We start from the raw sequence: 23,570 nt of genomic DNA on the forward strand, positions 1-23,570 counted from the left end.
CATAAGGTAAAATAAAATGATAAATAGTGAAAATTTAGATCTAAAATCAAATCTCTCACCAAGTCTACTTCCTTCGATCTATAAATACAGGCCAAAAGAATTTAGAAAGGACTTTTGGCTAATTTTCCTCACCTGAATAAGAGAAATAAGATCTCAAATCTATATAAGTTCATAAAATAAATATTGACAAAAGAATCAGGGTGCCTTCGTAGGTACATGCTCCAGTTTAATTTGTGAAGATATTTCAAAAACAAACCAAAAAACACTCAATCTAATAGCACAAACAGATATAATTCTTTAATTGAATTTCTAATCTAAACATATCCGGAACGTTGAAGGTTTTTTGAGCATTTAATTACCCGTGATCTGTAACAAAATATTCACGTCGATGGATGCAAGTATGCATTAAAGTTGCTATTGTTATTCAGCAAAGTAGATTGATTTTTGCCATTCTAAAAACTGGGTTTCGATGTGTTCTATGATATGACAATGGGAACAAGTTCAGTGGCACCTTAGGTATCCAACTGTATCCGGCAATTTATTAAGACTTAGATGGTCATGGCCTAGGAGCCACACATATTAGAGTCTTAAAAAGCATTTGAACTCAAGGGTTAGACACTAACACCAACAAAACCAAACAAAACAAAGCATAAAATTAAATAACTTTTTACTTGAGATTAACCCGTAATGAGCTTCTTCACCACGGACACATCAAAATAAATCCACACATCCTAACTACCCAATTTGAAAAATTCAGACAGTTAATGATAATTTATACAATCTATCTCGAAACTCGAATGGGTCGACATGTGTCAACGTCACCGGGCACCATCATTTGAAATACTCGAACAAGATAAAACAATAATAATGCCAAAAGGGCTAGAGTCTTATATTTCATTTTCGATATGTGTCTAAATACAGAGAAGAAAGTGATTAGCGGAAATAATTTCAGCCAGAAGATTGACGCAAATTAAGAAGCAAGTCAAGTTAGGTCCAGTGCTTGACATCCATGTTAGCATCGGAACTAAAACACCTTGTGGATATCATGTGACGTGGGAAGATCTAAGTGGGCATTCAATTTCCAATATCCAATAGCTCACCAAACACACACCTAAGGAAGTACAGATTTAACTTAATACATCAAATTCGTTAATTTAATCACTCCATTATTTGATTGATAAAAGCATTTTCAAAAGATTTTTCAAATGAAATTTTACATTTCATTTAAAGAGCCACATCGGTTTAAACTTTTAAGATTTTTCAAATGAGATTGTCATTCTCTCTCTTCAAATGGTGATTTATCTCTTTTTAATTAGTGATATATTTTTTACCTCATCATTATTAAAGAAAAAAAGTGTTATAATAATTATTATTTTAATAAAAAAATTAATTAAAATAAGATTATTTATTTTTATTTGAAGAATTTTTGGAAAGGAGTTCCCGAATGGTCTAATAACCAATTATTAAATCTATTTTGAAGGGACCAAAATAGACAAATATTAACTAACTGCAAGTTGCCCTGATCCCTGAACCACGTGTTTAGTTAACCTTTAAGCACAAGGTTGGCTAACATAGATAAGAGCAAAACAGAGGGGTATATAACATATTGGTTTGGAGTAGCAAGTGTAAAATTAAAATCTCTTTAGTTTTCTTTGAAAATGAAAAAGTGTGAGCTCTGTGGGTCTCCAGCCAAGATGTTCTGTGAATCTGATCAAGCTAGCCTGTGTTGGGACTGTGACACCAAAGTTCATGGTGCCAATTTTTTAGTGGCTAAGCATTCAAGAACTCTTCTTTGTCATGTCTGTCAATCTTTAACTCCCTGGAATGGCTCAGGGCCAAAACTCGGCCCCACTATATCTGTCTGCAATGTTTGTGTTGGTAACGGCAGTGGTTCTACTTCTAGAGAAGAAACGAATCGTGGAGAAACATATACTGATGATGATTATGATGATGCCAATGAAGAAGATGATGATGATGATGATGATGATGATGGGGGTGATGAAGATGATGATGATGATGATGATGAAGAAAATCAAGTTGTGCCATGGTCATCGACACCGCCGCCTCAAGTTTCAAGCTCTTCAACAAGTGATCAAGAATTTGCAAGTAAGTTTTGTAATGGTGGAGAGGGCACTTATTCTGAATCCCAGATGTCATTCTCTTTGAAGCATGTGCGTAATGAGATTACAAAGTTTCATTCTCGTCAAGTATGTTGTTTCTATTACTCCTGAATCTTACTAGATCTTCTTGGTAACTTGAAATCTTCCATTAATTAATATTATTAAATTGTTCTTGAAGCAGGATTATCATCAAGGGTACTCATCATCTTCTCAACAAAGCAAGAATCCATACTTTTGAAATACATCTATGTATATCTCGGCTTGCTTTTAGTACCTTCTGGGCTAATGTTGAACTAAAAAAGAAGTGAAGCAGCGTCAAGATCGAAGACCAATATAGTTAATCAATCCATTTTTCTGAGATATCAAGAATAATGATTCATCACATCTCATGGGCCAAAAAAAAAAAAAAAGAGCAAATTTCAGGGAGTTGTTGATGGCATTTTCATTGACTAATAGCTGCTTAAGATGATGAGGTATTTGACTTTTAAGTTATCTAGTTCAAGTCTAATTACATTGATGATCGATGTTGTCTCTTTTTGAGTCCTAAAGATTCACATCCTTTCTTCAATATCTTTCATGTAATGTTCTTTGATGTTTATATGAGTTTGTACCTTAAAAATTAATCTCCATGTTATCTTAATTCCGGGTCACTTGCTGGATATTTCATTGCCACACATAATGCTGCCATTAGCAAATGTCCATTCATAAAGCACACGAAATATCGGGTAATGGCCAGGCCATTATCATGAATGCATTGAGTTCCAAGACAAAAAGTGGGGGGGGGGGGGAAAAAGAGTGGGACCCTAGTTCTACAAAGAATGTGGATATAATTGGCTAAGTCTCCAATTTGGATTCATCCTTAGACCGATGAAATACAAGTGAACAATCAACCAAAACCATTGAACTATTTAATTCTAGAGAGGAAGGTGGTATTCATTGTTTCTTTAGCATGCGCCCCAAGTTTTTTGGCTGTGCTTCTGTTTTTGAGACCCCTTTTGCACACCAGTGAAAATTCAAGGTACATTCCATTCCTTTGAAACGCTGAGATCATAATAAATTATCGAATGGTTTTCATTTACAGTTGGACTTGAGGCTCTCAAGCTACACTTTTTTCTTTTTCTTTTTTTAATATTTTAAATTGGAAGCTTCGATCTGGGCTTTAAAATGGCCTATTTCTCTGCCAAGTATCCAGTAACATGCAACTTTAATGGAAGATTGTCAAACGTTCTTTTGTCAATCAACAACCTGAACCTGAACCAACAGAGGAAGACAGAGAAATAGTCTCCATTAGAATAAAGAGTCATTTTTTTTTTATTATGGTAATCTTAATTCTTAAACAGGAATCTTTGGATTATAATCTCAAGATAATTTTCACAATAAACATTTCATCTCCTCATCAGATCTATCAACACAACCGACCATCACTCTTGATTTATTTAGTAGTCCTTAAGTGATAATTCGACACCTCCACGTGATTACCATAACCCATGGATTTGTATTTTAATTGCAAGTTGATATCGATCTCTGTTCCTTAAAACAGAGTCATTATTCATGATAAAGGCTTGGACAAAAAAGAAGGAATCAATAAAGGAGAAAATTTAAGTGGTTATGCGATATGTTCTAAAATCGTAAGTATCCTATGGATAAAATCAAATAGATATTTGGAAATATTGGATCCCCCTTTGGAATGATAATAGGTTAGGATTCCATTACTAGCTACAACGACCTACCATAGATATTTTGAGTCATCATATGATAGCCGCAAATTTAATTATTCTTCTCAAAGAACATTGGCCCCCCTTTTTTCTCTTGCAATTATAGCCACTTGTACTCTCTTTATATAGAGAATATAAATACATACCTCTTCCAAATTCCAATTAATTCGAGTTGCATGCATGACATATAAATATATAATTCACCCCAATACAGAAAGCATCGGCTCAAAGTGCTTCCATTTGTAGGAGATTCTCTGAGAGTTTCACATTTGTTTACAGTTCATATCCATATGCAGCCAGCAATTATCGTTTCGTATATAGCACATCAAATGCTTTTGACCTTCCCGAAAAGCTCAAGGACCTTCGATATCCCTCACTCTCAGTTACTCTTCCGTCCGTGTCTCTCTGTGTGTGGTGCGCTCGCATTTTAATTTTTAATTTTTTTTTTCCCTGGAGACAAATTCTGGGAGGCTGAAGATCATACCATCAATGCTGGAACCCCCTGAAGCCACATCTTGCACCCCCGTGTAACATTTTGTCATTCTTTGCATCCAACATCAGGCTTGTTTCTTTATAAGACAATGACACTTGAAATCAGCTTCTCACCTTATAACAGTGTCGCAAGTCATCTCACGACAAACATTTTTCTCTCATCTTTTTTCTCAATTTTTCTTGTCTCTAAACATTAAGAGCAATGTGGATAAAGTCATTATAACAGTGGGCAAGACATGCTACAATGCTAGATTCCAAATGCAAAATCACCTTACTTCCAAACCATTACCGAAAACACATGAGATACCAAACCCCATTTACAGCAGCAGTATCACATATATTATGTATTAAAACTAAAAGCTTAAGGTTGCAAACTGGTAGAAAGGTTTCTAATAGACAATTTCCATTACAAGATTAAAAAAAGGGTAAACACTACTTACACTAAAATACCAAGAAGGAACCAAAAGAAATGATTTGTTATCCAAACTTCACAGGTATTCAAGGCAACAAGCAAATGAAGAAAACATAATCAACTGCTTCCACACTTATTCACAAGACATGTTCACACACCCACAAGCACCCCTCCAATTTTTGAAACCTGGCGTCTCCTTATCTGCTCAAGAAGCCTTCTCAATATCTGTGACAAATGAAATATTGCTCTCAATATCAAGTTTCACTTTAAAAAAAGGGACAACGATTGCAGTACACATGACTAAAGGTGAACCAAAAGAGAAGGGAAATAGACGGAGAGGGGAGAACAATTCCGGCACTTAGTGCATACCATTAACTTTCGTTTTAGCCTCTACTAGTTGGCTACACACCAGTTGGGAGTGAAATATACTAGTATCATAAACATCAAAGTTTTTCACCATTAAAAAGTTGTCCACCAGTGCCTACCCACTATACCATCTAAAACACGAGCAATGTTCTAGCAATATGAACTAGATGGATTTATATGAAACAGTCTTCCTACATAAATTGCCTACAAGCAAAGATAGTCATAAAAAATCAAGGAATGTCAATCTATCTCGCTTTTTTGTTAGGGAACCCACAACTTCAGGAACCATTTTGTCACCAACAGTAGAAGGCAGTCTCCACAACTTGAGATTGCAACACCAACATTCTTCGATATCATCATCTCAATGGAAAGTGGCAACCACACACCACAACAAAGATTCCATCACTAACCCATAGTCCTCATTTATCTCTTATTCACGGATTCAAAATCTCCAGCCTCAACAATAATGAACTACCAATCCTAAGAGAGTACCAAAACTGCAAGGCAATCTATAGAAATACTTAGTCTGAGCATAGAGAAAATACGAAAAAAGTATTATCAACTAACAAATTTTGCATGCTCAAGATGCTCTGACAAATATTCCAATTGTCTGCAAATACTTTGAATAACAGAGTATCAGAGAAACACTTTTGTCACGGCAGTATGCTTGTCATTCTAGCAAATGTCTGGATGCATGTATCAGTGCAACATGGTATTTGCTAATAGCAAATTCATTGTTTCATAAAACTGGTTGCTTCACTACATTGTCACACATTTTTTCATTTAAACTAAGCATCACAGAGACCACAATCACCAATATTATCCTTGAAGTTATCACTAAGATAGGCAGTTCTCAGAATGATGCTGCATTTGCCATGATCCCCCTTTTCAGTAAAAGAAACAACCAAAAGGAAAACAAAAACCTTCTGTCCCCATTATACTTCACTCACTTTTAGGCAAACATGACAGGATCAGGACATTCACATTCAAAATTCATACTTGGCTGTACCAAGTTTGCCCTCATCTTCTGAAGTTGCTTTGCTTTTTGCAGAAACATACACAATTCACATTAAAATTTAAGAGTCTAATAGAAATCCGAGTTACAATTCCCTTTTGAGTTTTGGTCATATACAAATATTTCAGGAATCTAGAACTAAAACCTGATTACTGTTTATGACAGTAGATATAATTACAAGTCCATATATTCTCATATATTTAATATTGTAACAAAACCAACATGGATTCAAGAATCTATCATTGAATAGAAGCAAGAACTCAGTAACAAACTCTTTTTGCATCAATGAGGAACACTGGTTGCTATAGAACTTTTTTCACGGCTAAGGACAAAATTATTCTCAAGACTAATGAAGCCTCATAAAGATATATGTCTACCCAAAGTCCCAATTCAAGAAGAAATCAACAAAACAATAAAAGCAGCTCTTGTAAGGATTTACTTGAGAGAGATCCCTCCAACCCTAGGCCACTCACAAAAGGACACAATACTTCAACGGTTAAAGCAACAATTAATTTCTACACAGAAGATACTTCAAAAGATAGAAGATTCCATATTGATCTTCATACCCAAAAAGAATTGAATGAAAGTGCTCCACCAAACAACTATATAGTAAAAGTGACGTAAGAATTCAATAATCGGACCTTAAATCCAGTTTCTGTTACTTCTTTTTTCTTGTCTTCATTTAAAAAAAAAGGAGAAAATTAAATTCCCTTTGATTTCCTAGATATCAAATTGTTAATAAGTCCAAATGGATGCCGAATTTACATCATGAATGTTGGAATACTGAACTCAAAACCCGGAAAAAGGTCGAAACTGTTTCTAAACTACACTTTCAAAGTAGACATGTCCCCAAAACCTGGAACTTTGAAATAGTGCTTGCAATGGTGCCATGAAATTTAATTAAATGGGAGGGTCAAGGAAAGAAAGATTGTTGCATTGCATGTGCTTTGAATACAATGCCCATTAACTTATCTTGAAATGCTGAGATGAAAAAGAATTTTTTTTGCATAAGTGAAGTACCGACAAATGCATGAATGAAGCGGAAACGATAAATTACATTGTAACAGATGAACTGACCACAAACAGACAATACTTAAAATGATGCGTAATCTAGGAGTGCATCTTCTTTCTTTTTTCGGAATAAGACACATCAGCAATTCTAAATGGACTATCAGCAAAAAAAAAAAGAGTTTACAACTTGGGAAAGGAGGTGCCCTAGAAATAGAAGTATTTTGAAGAAGATAAATTGATACAAAACTGCAACACCTTTTATGGACTGTAAACAGGAAAATAAAAATTATGCATACTTGTCCAACCAAAAAAAAAAAAAAAAGGGACATTTCCATATGACAAAGGCAACAGTCTCTAAAAACTTTAAGCACTATGAACTAAAACTAGAGAGTCCTCATTTCCCCTTTCATCCAAATAGAATGATCCAGAATTGCTAATTTCTGGGACTAACCATTTGATGCAACAAAATGAAAAATGGTCAAGAAAAACATGGTTAACAACCGATACTCTATAGCAACACAATGTCAGGACTGAAACACTGATCATCATACACAATGATCTTCAGTTAAACAGAAACCTGTAAGTATATACAAGGAGTGAAAAATTCATAATGAATAATTATTATACACTGTCAATATGAGCAATAAGAACTGCCTAGACCACAATTAAAAATGAGGCAACAATCGCAATAAAGACCATAATCTGGGAAACAAAAATGAAAGAAAACTTGAAGCATTTGACATTGAAAGTAGGATGAAATTGTAAAAGAAACCTGAATGTTTATCGAAAGCATCATGGTACTCCTGCTCATCCTCTTCCGCAACCGTACAGAGCTCATTCTCTCGACCAAGTTTCAGTCCATCGGATTTGGAGGCAGCATCAGCATCACCATCAGCAGCGTCTTTGTCATCAGAAAACCTAACAACAATAACAGGACAAACACAGTGATGCACACAATAATCACTCACACTCCCTAGCCTACTCTTACTACTCTTCTTTGCAGCACCAAAGCCTCTGCTTCCCATAATCACCGCACTCAGCCCCAGCCTCTCCACCTCCAAACACAGCCTCTCCTTCATATCATGATCCTTCACTATGTGGATCTTGAACGGTATCTGCGCCTCCACCAGCGGCTGCGCCAGATCGTTGGCTTTAGTCGTCGTGAACTGATCAAAATCATCCTCCAGCTTCCGCTGCGACTCCTCCGACTCGCTCATTTCCAACGACACCTCTATCGCGCCCCAGTCCGCACCGTACAGCACGCTCGTGGGACGCACGTGCAGCAGAATCACGGCGTCCCCCGGGCGCAAGTAATTCTGCACGGCCCATTTCACGGCGAACGCGCTCTCGTCGCTCAGATCCACGGCGATCCCGATCTTGCGGTGGGCCCCACCGGTCGTTGGAGAAGATAGTGGGAATCTCGGGGAGGACGGTTGGACTATCACCGCCGTTGCTTGGCGGTCCGATAATTCCGGCGGGTGTTTTGGCGACGTCATGCTATATTTATATAATTATATAATTAAGAGCTACAACAGAGTTATAATTTAGTTTTTCGTAATTGATTGAGGGAGAAATGAAACGCGGAGCGGCAGAGGGACGCGGGGGTGCTGTGTATTTAATAATATTTTATTTAAGTTTAACGGGGGCGAGTTGCTGCAGAGGGAGCCACGTTGGAAGGTATCAGCAGTATCAGTGGCAAGTGCTTGGCACATTTTTTTTTTTTTATTAGTAGAATTTTCTAATATTTTGTTTTACCTATTGTCTTGTCCTTCGTCTGCCAAAATTGTTGTCTTTATTGTTCTAATAAACTAAAAAAATTAAAAATATATATATTTTATTTTATGTTGTATTAAAATTTATATTTTTTTATCATTGACTTATTCTTTATTTTAATACAGTCAAAAATCTTTAATTAAAAATTAACTCTCGTATAGATAAAATTATTAAACCTGATAACTTAATAATATTTTTGGCTCGGTCATTAAATCATATGCCTTAATAACTTTCTTAGATTTTAATAAATTCAAAATTTTGAATTGAGACATTTCTAATTAAAAGATAATCTTTATTTTTAAAATTTTGTTAAATTATGTATTGAAAACACACACACACACATATATATATATATATATATATATATATAAATTGTATACTTATTGTTTCAAAAGTATAAAATAAGAATTATGATTAGGGTACGAATCCATAGGGTTATTTGGTTCAAAGATAATACAGACAAAACTTACTTCGAAATTAAAATCACTCCGTAATTTTATGTGAACTATTGTGAAATATAGTATAATCGATTCGTACGTTGCTATAGAAGTATTAATCAATAAATAAAAGAAAATTAATATTAAATTGTATATAATTTGTCCTTTACTAAATCTAGATTACTCCTCAGTTACTACATCTAGAATACTCCTTAGCCTTGTTAGGAAAAATGAGAATGCGAAAGGCGAATTGAAAAATCATCCTACGTAATGTGCGCTAAATTACTGTGGACCACACCACATGGTGGGCTGTCTCTCTCCCGCATTATGAAAGTAAAAAGATCGAGGCAGAAAAATTGTTTAGGAAGCACCCGGGTAGCAGCAATGCACGGGCTCTGTGAACGATCTGATCCGATCCATCTGGATGACCAATCTTTGGCATGTCATAGGAGCTTTTCGACATAAAGGGTAACAATTATAAGACGTAGTTTTGGGCTGTACGACATTAACGACAACAAGAGTTCTTACTAGAGAATTTTGAACTGCTGAAAATTAAAGAGTCAAGTGTCCTGACAGAATTTCAATAATGTTCAGTAATATCAGATGCAATGCTTACCCTACATAGCATTCACATAAATTGAAAGAGTTGATGCCGGTAAAAGCTTGTCAATGGGAATCAAGAAAGTGCAGAATCTGTGTTGATTTGTGTTATATATTTACATCCATTCAAGAAGCATATATAAAAACTTCAGGCCTCGATGGATCTCCTACGATTACAATATGAGAGTAAGGGCGACAATAACAAAATTTCTAATTTCCGGATAGATCTTAATTTCTAGGTGTGGTGAAGTTCACTGAAGTAAATTTTGTGCAACAGCCCTCCATATCTGATAGAAAAGGATCCCATGATCTTGAACCGATCTTACATGGGATCGCAAATCACAAGTTTGTCTATGAAGAACATATCTAATTGTATTAGTGTCTATAATTGATTTACAATCCTCTGATGAATTTTCTACACATTGAAATTACACTAATAACCAAAAAATTAAGGATGACGAATAGCGGTTTCAAGTGCTAATGGCTTTGCCGCTTTGGCGGATGTTAAATAAAATTTTATTGGAACAAAAATAGACTTGCACAGGGTATCATCTTTACATGCGCATGTTACTATCTTTAAAACATTTGACAATGAAGCCATATATAAACAACTGTTGCAAAAATGATAACCTTCTATCAAAATTCCCAAAATTTTATAAGTTTTGGTCTCTTCATATGTGAAATTAATACGCTATTAATGTCGCATGAGTTGGAGTCAGACATTCAATGGTGAAGTGGTCATTGTCAAACGGCTTTTATAATGAGAGTAACGGTTATTTCACAACTATTTGACGCAATATCTGAGCTGTGCTTGATACCTTCAATCTTGTTATATAATTTTAGACTTAGAATTTTCAGGAGGCAATTGATTGTAGGGTTTTATTAAGTTACAACTTATGTAATTTACAATTCTTGTACCAAGTAGCAAGACACTTGATTGTAATATCAATAGATTGTAATATAATATTTATAAAAAAAAAAAAAAAACTTAAGTCTGTTATAACTCTCCATAAACTACTATTGTTAGTATAGAATCTAGTTTTAGTGTTATCAAAATTTGACGATAAAAAAAATAATAATTCTCACCTCCTTTCGTAATTTTAAACAAAAAGATTAAGGACCTATTTAGAATTATTTTTTACAGGCTCAAAAGTAATTTTTAAAAGTTAAAAACTTATTTTGGCACTTGGTAAATTTTTAAAAAAAATTATTTTTGACAAAATTACCTTATCCTACAATATATTTTGAAAAGTAAAAAAGGAGTAGCTTTTAAAATTTTAATTTTGATGATCATTTTACGTATACCTAATACAATTCCGTGTATAACCCCACATGTATTATAAAATTTAAAAATTATCCTTATTCAATTAGCAAATAATTTGAAGATATTATATTATTACCAATTATAGTGAGATAACAAAATAAAATTAAAATTAATGAAAATATAAAAAATACATCATTTTATTTATCAATTATTATATATACACAATAAAAGATCTTATTTGTATTTTGTAAATGTGCAAAATAAATTTTATTTAACATTATATCCATTTCAGTCATTTGCATTCTAATAGTAGTTTTAACTACAAGATTTTCCAAACACACACGAGTGATCTTAAAACTCACAGCACTTCCAAAAATAAATTTTATCAAACATTTAATCCATAGCTGATTATTTTTTTAGCACAGTTAACGTCAACTATTTTAAAAGTAACAATATTATCAAACTCTTCCTAAATATTTACTATTAGGAACATGCCGGTTGATTTTTCCATCAAGTAATTAAATTTTTTTGGACCGTTCATTGCGGTTGAAGATATAATATATTATCATACCCTATTTATTGCTATCATACAATTTTTATTTACTTTAATCGCTATAAAATATAATTTGTTTACAATATCCGTAAATATGTTGTAAGTATAGAATTTATAACAAGAAGTAAAAGAATGTGTATAAGAGATGAACTAGGGAGCATGATGTTATTACTCCTTGTGAGAATAAATCTCAATTCGGATAGTATCATGGTACAACTTATACAAGGCGAGAATTCACATATTTATAGCAATCAGAGACCAATACTAATTAGCCATGTCATGCTAGACATGTAATGCAACTTAAATGCCTAACTTAGATCGGTTATTTTCGGTTTGGCTTGTAATGTGTATACAGGCACTTGATGGTTTAGCCGAGGGTTGGCAATCTGGGTCAGGATTTGTTTGTTCAATTTGATTTGATTTGATACAAACTAAATAGGTTTGGCTTTAAAAATATTGATTTATTTAATAAATGGATGAATCTGTTTCGATTTGCTAATTAAAATAATCGAAATCGAGTTTGAGGACATTGATTCATTCATTCGTTCGTGACTCGTGTAATAAATTGATCATAAACGAATCCAATATGAACCGTTCCTTTAAAATTCGTTTATTATTAATTTAATTATATTTCTTATTTATCCTTAAATATGTATGAAAAAATTTAAAGTTTGAAGATTAATTTAGTGATTATAAATTATAATAAGTTTATATTTTATAAGATGTTAAATTTGTGGTCTTTTTATATTTTATTTTACTTAATTTTATTTATTAATTATATTTTTATAAACGAGTTCATATGCAATTTAATTTGGTATGGATTCATTATATGATAAATGAATAGTGGACAAATCTAGATTCAATTCATTATACGATAAATGAATCAAATATTCATTTAATAAATAATTTGAATCTAAATATTGAGATTTCAATTCGTTTAATAAATGAATCAAATCTAAATTATTAGAGTATTGACCCAATTCATTTGCGATTTGATTCGACTTAATTCATTTGTTGCTTTTGCATCCAATCAATCCAAGCAGTGTTTAAAGACATGCCATGCGTGCGTCACTCAAGTGTATGTAGCCAAAACAACCATTATCAGATTAGGCACGTGGTAGAGCTTATTCTTCCCAGGACATCAAGCTAATTACCTAGGACGTCACTCTGGTTATTCAGCCATATCTGACCACGTGTCTTTCGCTTACTGCACACTTGCAAACCAAACAGACCAATGGTGGATAGCCACCAATATCACAACAAAATACAATTAGTATACTAAAATGACCAGAACCCTTAAATATCTCTTAAAAAGGGTATTTTTTTTGGTTAATTTTTTTAATTAGAAAAGAAAGCTTAATATCATTCATATTGTCGTCGGCCCTTTAGCGGTTTAGCCCATTCCCTTAATTTAAAAACTCGCCAGGAACTCGTTTTCCTTTTGAGAATTTGAATGGGCCCATAAGAATTAAGGGAACTGCCCCAAACTCATAAACATATCACATGCTTTGATTGAAGCAGGTTTCTGGGCCTTGTTGGGAAACGTTTTGGGTTTTACTAAATTTAATGTCCTAATAAAATATTAAATCATAAAAATTTCAAAAAGAAAAAACATAGGAAAATGATACTTGCACCGGATCAAATCCCGAATTAAACGCGTCGTTTTACTCAAGCAAAAAATGCACCATTTTTGCCAAGTTAGTTTATTTACCATTTCCGTGCTCATAACCCAAGTTATTTTCCCTTGCCATCACGCGTGAAATTACGCACAACTCACAACTATTCAGAATCCACAATACGCTTGCAAATCAGCCACTGCCACTACCACCAACGACAACCATCACACGACGACCATACCAACGTGATACTTCTACACTTGGAGTAGTGCTTCGATTTTTGGTTGATTTTAATCCTTCCGGGTTTTATTTGTCATCCAAGTATCTCATCAATTCGTCACAATGCCCACTGACTCTTTACTATAAACCACATTGTGTATACAATCAAAATTTTCTGGAGAAGGATTTGGTCGACATCGTCATTATCCTGAATTAAAGCGGCTTCTTCCTAAATTTACTTTGGTTTCTGGACAAGAAGATGCAGTTAAACTTGCTAAGCTGTTGCATGCCAAGTGTATATCAATAACCTCAACCTTTGAAGCTAAGGCAACAACAATTTATTGTATGTTTATGTGTTTTATTTCCTCCTTTGTTTTACAGGTTTATTGTACCAATGAAAAATGGAGATCTTGATAGCAAAGTGTTGTGAGTATAATTCAGACTGAAGGAATAGTTGAATCATTCAAAAAAAATTGACTTTGAGTTGATTCCTTCAAAAAACTATCATTTGATTTTTCCTCCTCGTCACACTTGCTGATGGTGAAATTTTGAGTTGATTCCTTCAATGTTTCAAGTTTTTCCTATGAGATCTAGCTTGCATTTTGAAGAATGAAGTTTGACTGTAAAGCTAAAACGGCGTAGGTTTACTGAAAGAGCTGTGTAAAAGAGAAAAAAAAGAGTTGTTATTGTGAGTCTCAAAACGACATCGTTTTATTGAATTTTCGGGACTTGTCCCGGGATTTGACCCGGGTAAATAGGAGCTCTGAAAAACATATCATTCGTATTGAAATAAAAAGCTTTAATATTCTGTTGAGCCCGTATAAGCGCCCATGATTAGAATCACCCACGGACCCACCGAGATTTGGAAAATTATTAACCGTTGGATTGAAATCAACCAAAACAACGAACGGCGCCGATGCCCATCTTTTAAATCCGACGATAGAAAGTAAAACTCCACTGTCTTTACGAGCAACATCTATACTTATCTCTTTAGGATACAAGTAAAATAAACCAAACAAAAATACTCGGATCGAATTCGATCTCTTTCTTTCGCTATTTCTAGGGTTTCACGTCTGTGGTCTAGAGCAATCAATTTGGGTTTTTCTTTTTCTTTTTTCTTTTTCCCAATCAGACAACAAAATCAAACGATGCCGCAGAGGCACTCAAAGAACAATAACGATCTCGCCTTTTTCACGTACGATGAGAAGCGTAAGCTCGGATATGGCACGCAGAAGGAGCGGCTCGGCAAGGACTCGATAAAGCCCTTTGATGCATGTTGCCTTTGCTTGAAGCCGTTTATCGATCCCTTGTGTTGCCAGAAAGGCCACATCTACTGTAAAGAGTGCATTCTCGAGTGCCTTCTCTCCCAGAAAAAAGACATTCAAAGGTTTGCTTGCCTTCTGCCGTGACTACATACTTCTATTTTTCTTTTTCTTTTACTTTTACTTTTAATAATTTTACGAGTTATTTTTTTTATTTTTATGCACAAGATTTAGAAATTCCGATACAGCTATGGTTATTACACCTGATTGGGTACAGTGGAGCTTGTAGGCACAAAACTCAATTGTATTTCATGTGAATATAATGAAAATCAAATCATACTATGGAGCCCCTCCACATGAATCTTAAAACAGTTAATGGAAATTGGAATGATCAAATCATAAAGTAGACTTGTTAGTAGCATACAAGTTAACAAACATGCTTCAACGCAAGTATGTGCTGTTAACTACTGTAACTTAAAATGAGGTATGTATGCTAGTGATTTATGCCAGGGGAACAGATTAAGCATGGAAGTTATAACTTCGTGTTTTCCACTGATTTGATTTGAGAAATGCTGTATTCATTGATTTCTATTAGATTGGGTGTATGAAGTTGCGGTCCAATCAACCACTGAACAGGGAAAGGATTTTTGGAGAACTAAAGACAATCAATTGTTTGTTTGCAATTGTAATAGTGGAATCACCCAATAAGATAATGGTACATGACAAGTAGAACATAAGTGTTTTTGGATCACTTAAAATCGTGTGCAATTTTCTTTTACTCTAAATGTTTACGGATCTATATTTTTCACTTGTTACCATAATTATATGAAGTGATGATTGATTTGCAGTTTTATGCTCTTAATTGTGTTAATACATTTAGAACATTAGTGTTTTTGGAATCGATATTCATATGTTTTTTTAATCAAATAATTCTTCTCTTTTTCATATATGTTTATTGGCTATTGTGATATGAGTTTTTGGTTTGTGTACATTTTTTAAGAATCTTTTGCCGAGGTATCACTTGCCTTTTGTTGGTAGAAGCTTGGGAAACTCATTCCAAAGTTTGTTCCAAAGTATCCTAACAGTTTCCAGTCTCTGTTTCTCCTTACCTTTTAGGAACATATAATTTGGTTTACTTCAATCGAGAATCTTCATTTAAACTTTTGCTTCTGTTGGGTCATTTGTTGGAAATCTGAGTTATTTATAAATGACAATTGCACTGTAATGGAACATATATTTTAGAGGGAAAAACAAAATTTCTGGTTGTTTAGTTGAATGCTTATGCAATAGCTGCCATGTACTCGTCCCTCGAGCATTAGTTTTCTGAAAGAGAACGAAGGAAGTAGAACATTCTACACATTTCTTGATTAATGTTTTGATGAGCAGTCTGCTTAGTTTTCCTATTATCTTGTGAATTCCATGCCAAAGAGCTTATTTTCCCTTTTCCTGGCAGAAAGCTAGTTGCCCATGCTGCTCAGCAGAAGCAGGAGAAGGAAGAGGAAGAAGAGAGGTTGATGTTGCAGAAAGCCAGGGAGCTTGATGCATTTGATCAGCAAAACCATGGTGCTGTACCACAGTACAATGATAGAAATCATAGCCAAGACAAGAATGGCTTCCATGGGGCAAATAGTGTGAAAGTCACATCTTACGAAGAGGAAGCCCTCCGAACAATGAAAGCATTTTGGCTGCCTTCTGCTACCCCTGAGGCTCCTGTTAAGGTTGAGGCCCCCTCCGCTAGCACAATATGTCCAGAAGGCAAGGAGAAACTGAAGCTGAAATCCCTCTTCCCTGTCTACTTCACCGAAGACAAGAGTGAAGAGAAGAAATCCAGTTCTAATGATAAGTCTTTTATCTGCCCCAGCTGCAAGGTTACCTTGACCAACACATTGTCCCTCGTGGCCCTTAGCTCTTGTGGGCATGTCTTCTGCAAGAAATGTGCTGACAAGTTTATGGCCGTTGATAAGGTTTGTTTGGTGTGCAATAAGCCATGTAAAGAGAGAAACCTGGTGAATGTGGAAAAAGGAGGGACAGGGTTTGCTGCCCATGGTGATCGACTGGAAGCAAGAGACTTCAAGCATTTGGGTAGTGGTTCGGGATTGGGGCTGGTGAGACCTGCAGCCAAGACATAATACTTTTTGCTAATTCAATTTTGTGTGAATTGCTCTTTGGCCAAAATAGGGGAAAAAAAAGGAAAAAAAAATTGCACTCAATGGCCCCTGCTAATGTAATTTAAATTAGCATATTCTTCACGTGTTGCTGTTATATTACATTATAAATATGGTTCTTGTGCAATTCTCTTCATGTGTTGCAGTTATATTGTTTCTTGTGCAATTCAAACTGATCAATAGACGTGAGCAATTTACTCCTGCAATCTTTTGTCGATGATATCTTTAGCCAAATTCTTGCCAATAGTTTTGTGCTGCTGTCGGGGTGGTGGCGAGATTGCTTCATCTCTCCGTGCTTGCTTGCTGTCATATCAACTTGCTTGCATGAGGTTTTTCTTTTTTGGAAAATTCAACCTTGTATGAGATTGCTTCATTATTTTGCTGTCGGCCGCATCATTATTTAATGCGGCGGCAAATCGGCAGCGTAAAGGTTATTGCCTATCTTGTGAATTTGAAGGAACACGATTCTCTCATGATTTTAGTATTATTGAGTTTTTAATGATATTTTATTATGTATTTTTTAGTGGTAGTGTATGTATAAGATTTAATTTTTTTATTTTTTTATTTATTAACATCAATAAGTGATTGAGTTATTTGCTCAGGACATGATCAGATCAAGAGAGAATCATTATTCACTTTAAAAATAGAAGAGAACAACAACCAAAACTCCCAAAATATAATTTATATGGACCACGAAAATTCTCCAAGGAAATAGAATTCAAAAAATACTTAAATGTAGGGACTAGGTCCGAATATGAAAAATAGGTAGAATTGATATTCCTCCAACACTAAAAGAATGAGAGTTGATATTTGAATTGAACTGTAATATGATTATTTAATAAAATCGCTGATTGTGGATTTTATTAGGGCTTTAATTATAATATATCAATATAAAATAAAAAAAGAAGAATCATCAAATGCAGTACAGTTGACGAATGTCATGTCTTGATTGCGACCACAAGGTCATGATTATTTGAATCCTTGAATGAGGTCCCGTTTCAGACTAATGCGTGGCGGCTGAGCTGCTGGGCTGCCAAAGCCCACCTACCCAATGTTTGCCCGGTCAGTATTTTCAATCCAGTATACAGAGTGAAATAGCCATATTACCCTTGTAAAGTAAAATATAATTATATCGTAATAAATTGTAATTTATTGTATTTAATGAACATTAATCTAATTATAATATTTATAAAAATAGTAAATCAACAGTCGGCGACTTGGTGGCAAAATCAAAATGTGCCCGTCACAACACATTCAATATCGTTGAACTGTATTTCTTGTAATTTATCCTATGGTGGGATCATCGACGTCAAAGGAGCAGCAAAGAAGCCACAATTGTTGCCTGGCCGGCCAAATGCGTAGCTGTTGCCTTCGTAACACCGCCGTCAAGTGGTGGTGATTTACGGCACACCCACCAACTAAATATGGCTTCCGGTTTGACGCACTCTTTGAATCAATAGGTGGTGCGTCGTAACTCGTTGCTCTTTCACGGCGGCCTTATAGTTTTACTATAGCTTAAAAAATACATAACTTTTTTTTAGGTTATTGATTTTATTTCACAATAATTATAGCTTAAAAATAAAACACTTCAATTCCAAATAAGGCGTAAGATATGAAATCCAAAGTGTCAGGTATGATCTGGTTCCAAACTTGGGCTGAGTGTTGCAGGCAAAGTTGAAACATGGATGATTTTCAAAAGAGTTAGCTTCCCACACCCTTTTAAAATTCTTATAACACCCTATTTTAAATTTTATTTCTTAAAATATTCTAATTTAATTTATAAAATACAAATCTATATATTAAAATTAGAAAAAAAATCCTCTCTTGATATAAACTCTCATTAGTTTTTAAAAATCTCGTGTCATGTGTGTTTAAGTGATAGTGTATGGATATAATTTAATTTATTTTATTTTATTAACTACCAATCACCATATGTATATTTGCTCACGAGAATATCAAATTACGAGAGAATCTTGATCCTTAAAATTAATTATGTTTTTCATAAAATTTCATCCTGAAAATAAGTATTTCTTTTAGGTTTTAATTTATAAAATCCATATAAATTCTAAAATGTTAAATAATTTTTTTCTTATTATATATTTTTTATCTCCATCACTCTAAATTCTTATAATTTTCTAAAAGAATTTAATTATATAAAATATAAATTATGAAATGAGGTGGATTTAAAAAATTTTATTAAAAGAAAAGTAATTTAACTATTTAATTGAATTTTTTTCTAAAAATAAATAAATAATCTAATCTTTGATTATTTAAGTAATTTCAATAAAAAAAACCAAACTCCCTCACTAATCAACTTGCAACAAAATGGCTTCTTGCACGTGGGGCGGTTGTTATTTTAGATAAGAGTCATACAAAACTTTATCGGGAATAATAATAATATGGTTTCAACAAACACTGCAGAAAAGGATATATATATATATATGAAAAATCAGTGGTGCAATGTAGTATTGTGTTATAGTTGTATCTAATCGTTGGATGTCAGTAGATTCCACCAATAATAATAATAATATGGTTTCAACAAACACTGCAGAAAAGGATATATATATATATATAAGAAAAATTTGTGGTGCAACTGTAGTATTGTGTTATAATTGTATCCAATCGTTAGATGTCAGTAGACTCCACCAATCTAAATACATTCAACAGCTAGATATAACTGTGACACAATATCAAAGTTGTATAGTAACCTGATCATATTTATATAAAATCACATATGAGCCACGCGGGTCCCGCCACCCAGCCTGACACTGCTGTCCACTCCAAGTCGAAACCAACCGATGATCATGCTTTTTCTTTCTTAATAATATTCCAAAGCCTACCACTACCAGTATTATCATTATTATTATCTTCTATTCTTATCATGACATCTAACTTTAATTATAGATTCTTTTTAAAAATAGATAACCTAACCTAACTTCAACAGCATTTTAAATGTGAATATGGTTCTGACTTCTGAGCACGAAACTGAATTTTTAGGCTAATAAACGGCGGTTGCAACTTTCAGGGGCTGTTAATAGATCCTCCAAAGATAATACTTTTTTTTTTCCCCAATTGGGAGGTTCTTATATTAGAGCGTTAATTATTTGTTCAGTAATCACGGGTAGTGGTGATTGTATTGTATTGGTAGTGATCCTCTCCTATATTTGAAATCCAACGTGGCAACAGCTGTATCGTCAATTAATGAGCCGCACTGGGCCCCACTCTCCCTCATTAATTGCCCGCCATCGGCCGAACTTCCTAACACACACAGTCGTCGTCACTATCCCTCCCCTCGCCGAACTCTAAATAAAGCAAACCCTCCATTATTATTTGAAAACACGGAAAATGCGAGAATGAGAAAAGCACATTGAAACTTTTCCAAGAAATACATAAAATAACAGCAGGCTCGTTTTCAATTAGCTGAAGCGGGTCGTTTGAAACCGCGAACGAAGGGAGACGACGGCGTATTGATGGCGGAAACGGACAGGCAGCAAGAGAAGGCGGGTGGTGAAGAGGAGGAGAGCTTGCTCGAAGGGATGGCGGTAGTAAATTTCGACGTCCTGTGTTCGACGGTGGCATTGCAAACTCAGGGGAAATGGAGGACACCGGAAGGTGACGGCGCGGACGTTAATATGGACGGAGGTGAGTTCGGCGCCGTTTTGAGGATGTGGGAAGGTGAAGTCCTTGACTGTTTCGATGACCGTCCCATCGCTCTCCAATCCGCCTGGTTAGTCTGTTGCTACTTTCTTTGGATATTTGCTTTTGTTTTCTCTAAATGATTTTTTTTCCCGAATTAATTAAACCCAAGACAGTAATTAAAACAAAATTTTCTTTTGTTTTAAGGCAAGTAGCTCGTAGGTGGATTTTGTATTGAATAATTTTTGTAATTTGATGAATTTTTTTTAATAATTTATAGAAATATATTAATTAGGGCGTGTTTGGTGTGCTTCTTTAGATATGGGGCTTCAGGAGTAAAATTAAAATCGCTTTCTACAAAGGCACCTGAAATTGCTAATTTGAATATCATCTATTGACTGCTTCTACAGAAACCTAAAAACTTTTGGGCAAAAATCATTACGTGTATATTAGCAAAAAAAATTTATTGTGCTTATGAATAACGGTATGAATAACAGTGTCATTGGTGTTGCAGCTGTCCATGCTACCGGTTCGGGAAGAACATGAGACGGGCTGGTTTTGGTTATTGTTTTGTTCAGGTAAATCTTGCAGCTTTTGGAGAATGCAAATATTATCGTCTTTGATATATTTTTATACTTGTTCTCTAGCACTTAAGAGTTGCAGAATTTGATGTCATTGTTTATGAAGCTGATTTAGTCAGACCCTGAGTTTCTTATTGAAATTTTTCAGGGATCCGCTTATTTCATTCTGGCCATTGGTGCCATTATGAATTTCATTGCTTTCATCGTCACTAGGCGGCATTGCTTTTTGTATTTGGCTATGGCCTTCTTCATTTCTATAGGAGGGTACTTGGGATTTTTGCGAGCGCAGATGAGAAAGAAATTTAATATTTTGGTGAGTTTGTCGTTGATGCTTCAACATTAGTATGTTGTGTGCACTAGTTTTGTACTTTTCCTCTTCTTTTCATTCAGTTTTTTGTTCCATATTTTAATCATGTACTGGTTCATAATGAGTTTTACATATCAAAGGGATCTTGTAACCCAAAAGTTATTTTTGTTCATATCATTATTTTTGTTCCATATTATTGATGAGTTGAACCTTGCTAGAATTCTTATCTAATGACTAGTGCACTTTCTGAATCTTATGCCTTTTGATTAATAGTATTTGTTGCATTTGATATGTGTTGAAATCTCTCTTCTTGTTTTAATGGAAAAATTTGATGGTTTTCAGGGTAGTGATAGTTCTATGGATGACTGCATCTATCATCTTGTCTGCCCTTGCTGCACATTATGTCAGGTATATTTTGTGCCTTCCCTTATTCGCAGAAATCTAGTTTCTTGTTTAAATGGTACTGCAAACTTTTAGAAGTGAGGATATGTCGTCATTTTATAGAATATGTAAATGCGACTTCAATGAAACTTGGCAAACAGTTCATATATCTGAAAATTGATCACGAGTATGATTTAATTATGAGCAGGAAGCTAGAACTTTGGAGATGAACAATGTTCAAGATGGCACTTGGCATGGCAGGGGTGATACGATATGCATAGGGAGCTATAGTGAAGGGAATAGAGACTTCTTTAAGCTGCACCAACCCCCCGTCTCAACGAAGTGGCCCGAACGCTGCATCATGCAAAAGAGTAGGGATGTGGTGATCACCCTTGAGCCAGAGAAGCTGTGAATTTCAATAATTGCTCTGTTTATCCCTCCATGGCTGCTGCTGTGTGCAAAAGTACCGACTTCCCGTTTCTTTGCTGAGGGAGCAATATTGTACTGGCTCCATTGACTGATGATTCTTGTCCAAGAGTTAGTAGCAGCCAACAAAGGGAAGAATATAGCCTTGGCTGCCAGATTACCACCCTGCATTTGCAAATCCAGATGCTTACCTGTTCAAACTCTTGATGGAGATATCTCAGGTCCTTGTACATAGTAGAAAAATGGTATTTATTAAGGTGGGGTTTTTTTAACCACCCCTTTTCAACCTTTACCTGTAGTTGTTTGCCAAAAGTTTCAGCTACGCTCCATTCTTCCTGGTTGATTTGAAACTTAAATATGTGTTCCATTTTGGAACAAAGCTTAGTCTCCTGAAAGTTTCTGTTGAATAGTTGTATATAGATTGATTTGTTTGCGTTCACACGCATTTAGTTTTTATTTACGATGATAAGGCTTCAACTTTTTAGTTTTCTATTTGTCTCTGATGTTGGTTTGGGATTGTTCATTTATCTTCATGATAAATGAGCTTCTTCATTACTTTATCGTTATCACTCGATTCTCCTCCCAGTAAAATTGGGTAGGAGTTTACTTGTCTCTCACCATTTGGGATAGATTAAATATCTCTCAGATATTGAGTGAGTCGAATTTCGAACTGTATTATAATAAAATTGTTAATCAATTAATTTTTTATGTAATATATCATAAAAAAAAAAAAAAATTCTTCAAGCGCTATTAAAATTATAGACCTTTTTGGCCTTGGGGTAGATGAGGTTATGAATTATGACCAAAAAAGTGCTCGAACAAACTCTAAGAAGAGGATGGTCGGGTTCATGGACAGGACAAACTAAAGTCAAATTCTACTTATTGAGTTTCGGAGTGAATAGAAAAGCAATCGTGGAAATGCAATTTTCCTCCGGAATTCTCATGCTATTGTAGAAATTGCTAATATACATCATAAGTTTCACTGCTACGAACAGACGGATCAATAGATGGTCCCAGTCATAAAGTGATTGGTCTTTGCAGGAACGGGGATCGTGCATTCCAATTTTAAGCCAAACTTAAGGTCGCATTTACCTGCAATACCCTTTCGCATATTACATTCAGGAGAAATTAATACATTTTTGGCCACCTCAATCTACTTTCTAACTTGTCATTAACAGTGAAAACAAAAAGAGTCACTCTCCATCACCAAAAAAGCCTT

General features: G+C 34.6%; 4 protein-coding genes across 7 annotated transcripts; 3 read left to right on the plus strand and 1 right to left on the minus strand.

Annotated features, from left to right (window-relative positions):
- Positions 1 to 1,559: 1,559 nt before the first annotated feature.
- Positions 1,560 to 2,760, plus strand: LOC102612309 (protein SOB FIVE-LIKE 2). 4 transcript variants are annotated; one of them, XM_015526843.3, is made up of 2 exons: positions 1,560 to 2,171; positions 2,299 to 2,760. In XM_015526843.3, exons 1-2 carry the CDS (start codon positions 1,659 to 1,661, stop codon positions 2,356 to 2,358), a joined length of 573 nt encoding a protein of 190 aa, XP_015382329.2. In that variant the 5' UTR covers positions 1,560 to 1,658; the 3' UTR covers positions 2,359 to 2,760. The 4 variants fall into 4 exon arrangements, with proteins under 4 accessions (XP_015382329.2, XP_006467930.2, XP_006467928.2 ...); XM_006467867.4 differs by having other exon boundaries at positions 1,561 to 2,171; positions 2,302 to 2,760; XM_006467865.4 differs by having other exon boundaries at positions 1,564 to 2,207.
- A 1,871-nt stretch (positions 2,761 to 4,631) lies between these two features.
- On the minus strand, positions 4,632 to 8,773 carry LOC102612012 (universal stress protein PHOS32). The gene is made up of 2 exons (XM_006467864.4): positions 7,904 to 8,773; positions 4,632 to 4,964 (listed from the first exon to the last, which is right to left on the minus strand). The coding sequence occupies exons 1-2, from the start codon at positions 8,625 to 8,627 to the stop codon at positions 4,945 to 4,947; spliced, it is 744 nt and encodes a 247-aa protein (XP_006467927.2). The 5' UTR covers positions 8,628 to 8,773; the 3' UTR covers positions 4,632 to 4,944.
- Positions 8,774 to 14,603: 5,830 nt separating this feature from the next.
- LOC102611724 (E3 ubiquitin-protein ligase CSU1) lies at positions 14,604 to 17,169 on the plus strand. Its single transcript, XM_006467863.3, has 2 exons — positions 14,604 to 14,980; positions 16,309 to 17,169. The coding sequence occupies exons 1-2, from the start codon at positions 14,742 to 14,744 to the stop codon at positions 16,982 to 16,984; spliced, it is 915 nt and encodes a 304-aa protein (XP_006467926.1). The 5' UTR covers positions 14,604 to 14,741; the 3' UTR covers positions 16,985 to 17,169.
- A 2,837-nt stretch (positions 17,170 to 20,006) lies between these two features.
- On the plus strand, positions 20,007 to 22,841 carry LOC102610736 (protein PLANT CADMIUM RESISTANCE 8). Its single transcript, XM_006467861.4, has 5 exons — positions 20,007 to 20,747; positions 21,171 to 21,234; positions 21,386 to 21,550; positions 21,887 to 21,952; positions 22,134 to 22,841. Exons 1-5 carry the CDS (start codon positions 20,491 to 20,493, stop codon positions 22,335 to 22,337), a joined length of 756 nt encoding a protein of 251 aa, XP_006467924.2. The 5' UTR covers positions 20,007 to 20,490; the 3' UTR covers positions 22,338 to 22,841.
- Positions 22,842 to 23,570: the final 729 nt, after the last annotated feature.

Source organism: Citrus sinensis, chromosome 2 (assembly GCF_022201045.2).
Source record: "Citrus sinensis cultivar Valencia sweet orange chromosome 2, DVS_A1.0, whole genome shotgun sequence".
Taxonomy (NCBI): Eukaryota; Viridiplantae; Streptophyta; class Magnoliopsida; order Sapindales; family Rutaceae; genus Citrus; species Citrus sinensis.

Bases quoted from the DNA above. Each gene is read 5' to 3' on its own strand.
- LOC102612309 (XM_006467865.4), top strand. From the start codon at position 1,659: ATGAAAAAGTGTGAGCTCTGTGGGTCTCCAGCCAAGATGTTCTGTGAA. The intron at 2,208-2,298 runs GTATGTTGTTTC...TTGTTCTTGAAG, and splicing joins CAAAGTTTCATTCTCGTCAA to CAGGATTATCATCAAGGGTA.
- LOC102612012 (XM_006467864.4), bottom strand. From the start codon at position 8,627: ATGACGTCGCCAAAACACCCGCCGGAATTATCGGACCGCCAAGCAACG. The intron at 4,965-7,903 runs GTTTCTTTTACA...CATTTGTCACAG, and splicing joins TGCTTTCGATAAACATTCAG to ATATTGAGAAGGCTTCTTGA.
- LOC102611724 (XM_006467863.3), top strand. From the start codon at position 14,742: ATGCCGCAGAGGCACTCAAAGAACAATAACGATCTCGCCTTTTTCACG. The intron at 14,981-16,308 runs GTTTGCTTGCCT...TTTTCCTGGCAG, and splicing joins CAGAAAAAAGACATTCAAAG to AAAGCTAGTTGCCCATGCTG.
- LOC102610736 (XM_006467861.4), top strand. From the start codon at position 20,491: ATGGCGGAAACGGACAGGCAGCAAGAGAAGGCGGGTGGTGAAGAGGAG. The intron at 20,748-21,170 runs GTTAGTCTGTTG...TTGGTGTTGCAG, and splicing joins ATCGCTCTCCAATCCGCCTG to CTGTCCATGCTACCGGTTCG. The intron at 21,235-21,385 runs GTAAATCTTGCA...GAAATTTTTCAG, and splicing joins TTGGTTATTGTTTTGTTCAG to GGATCCGCTTATTTCATTCT.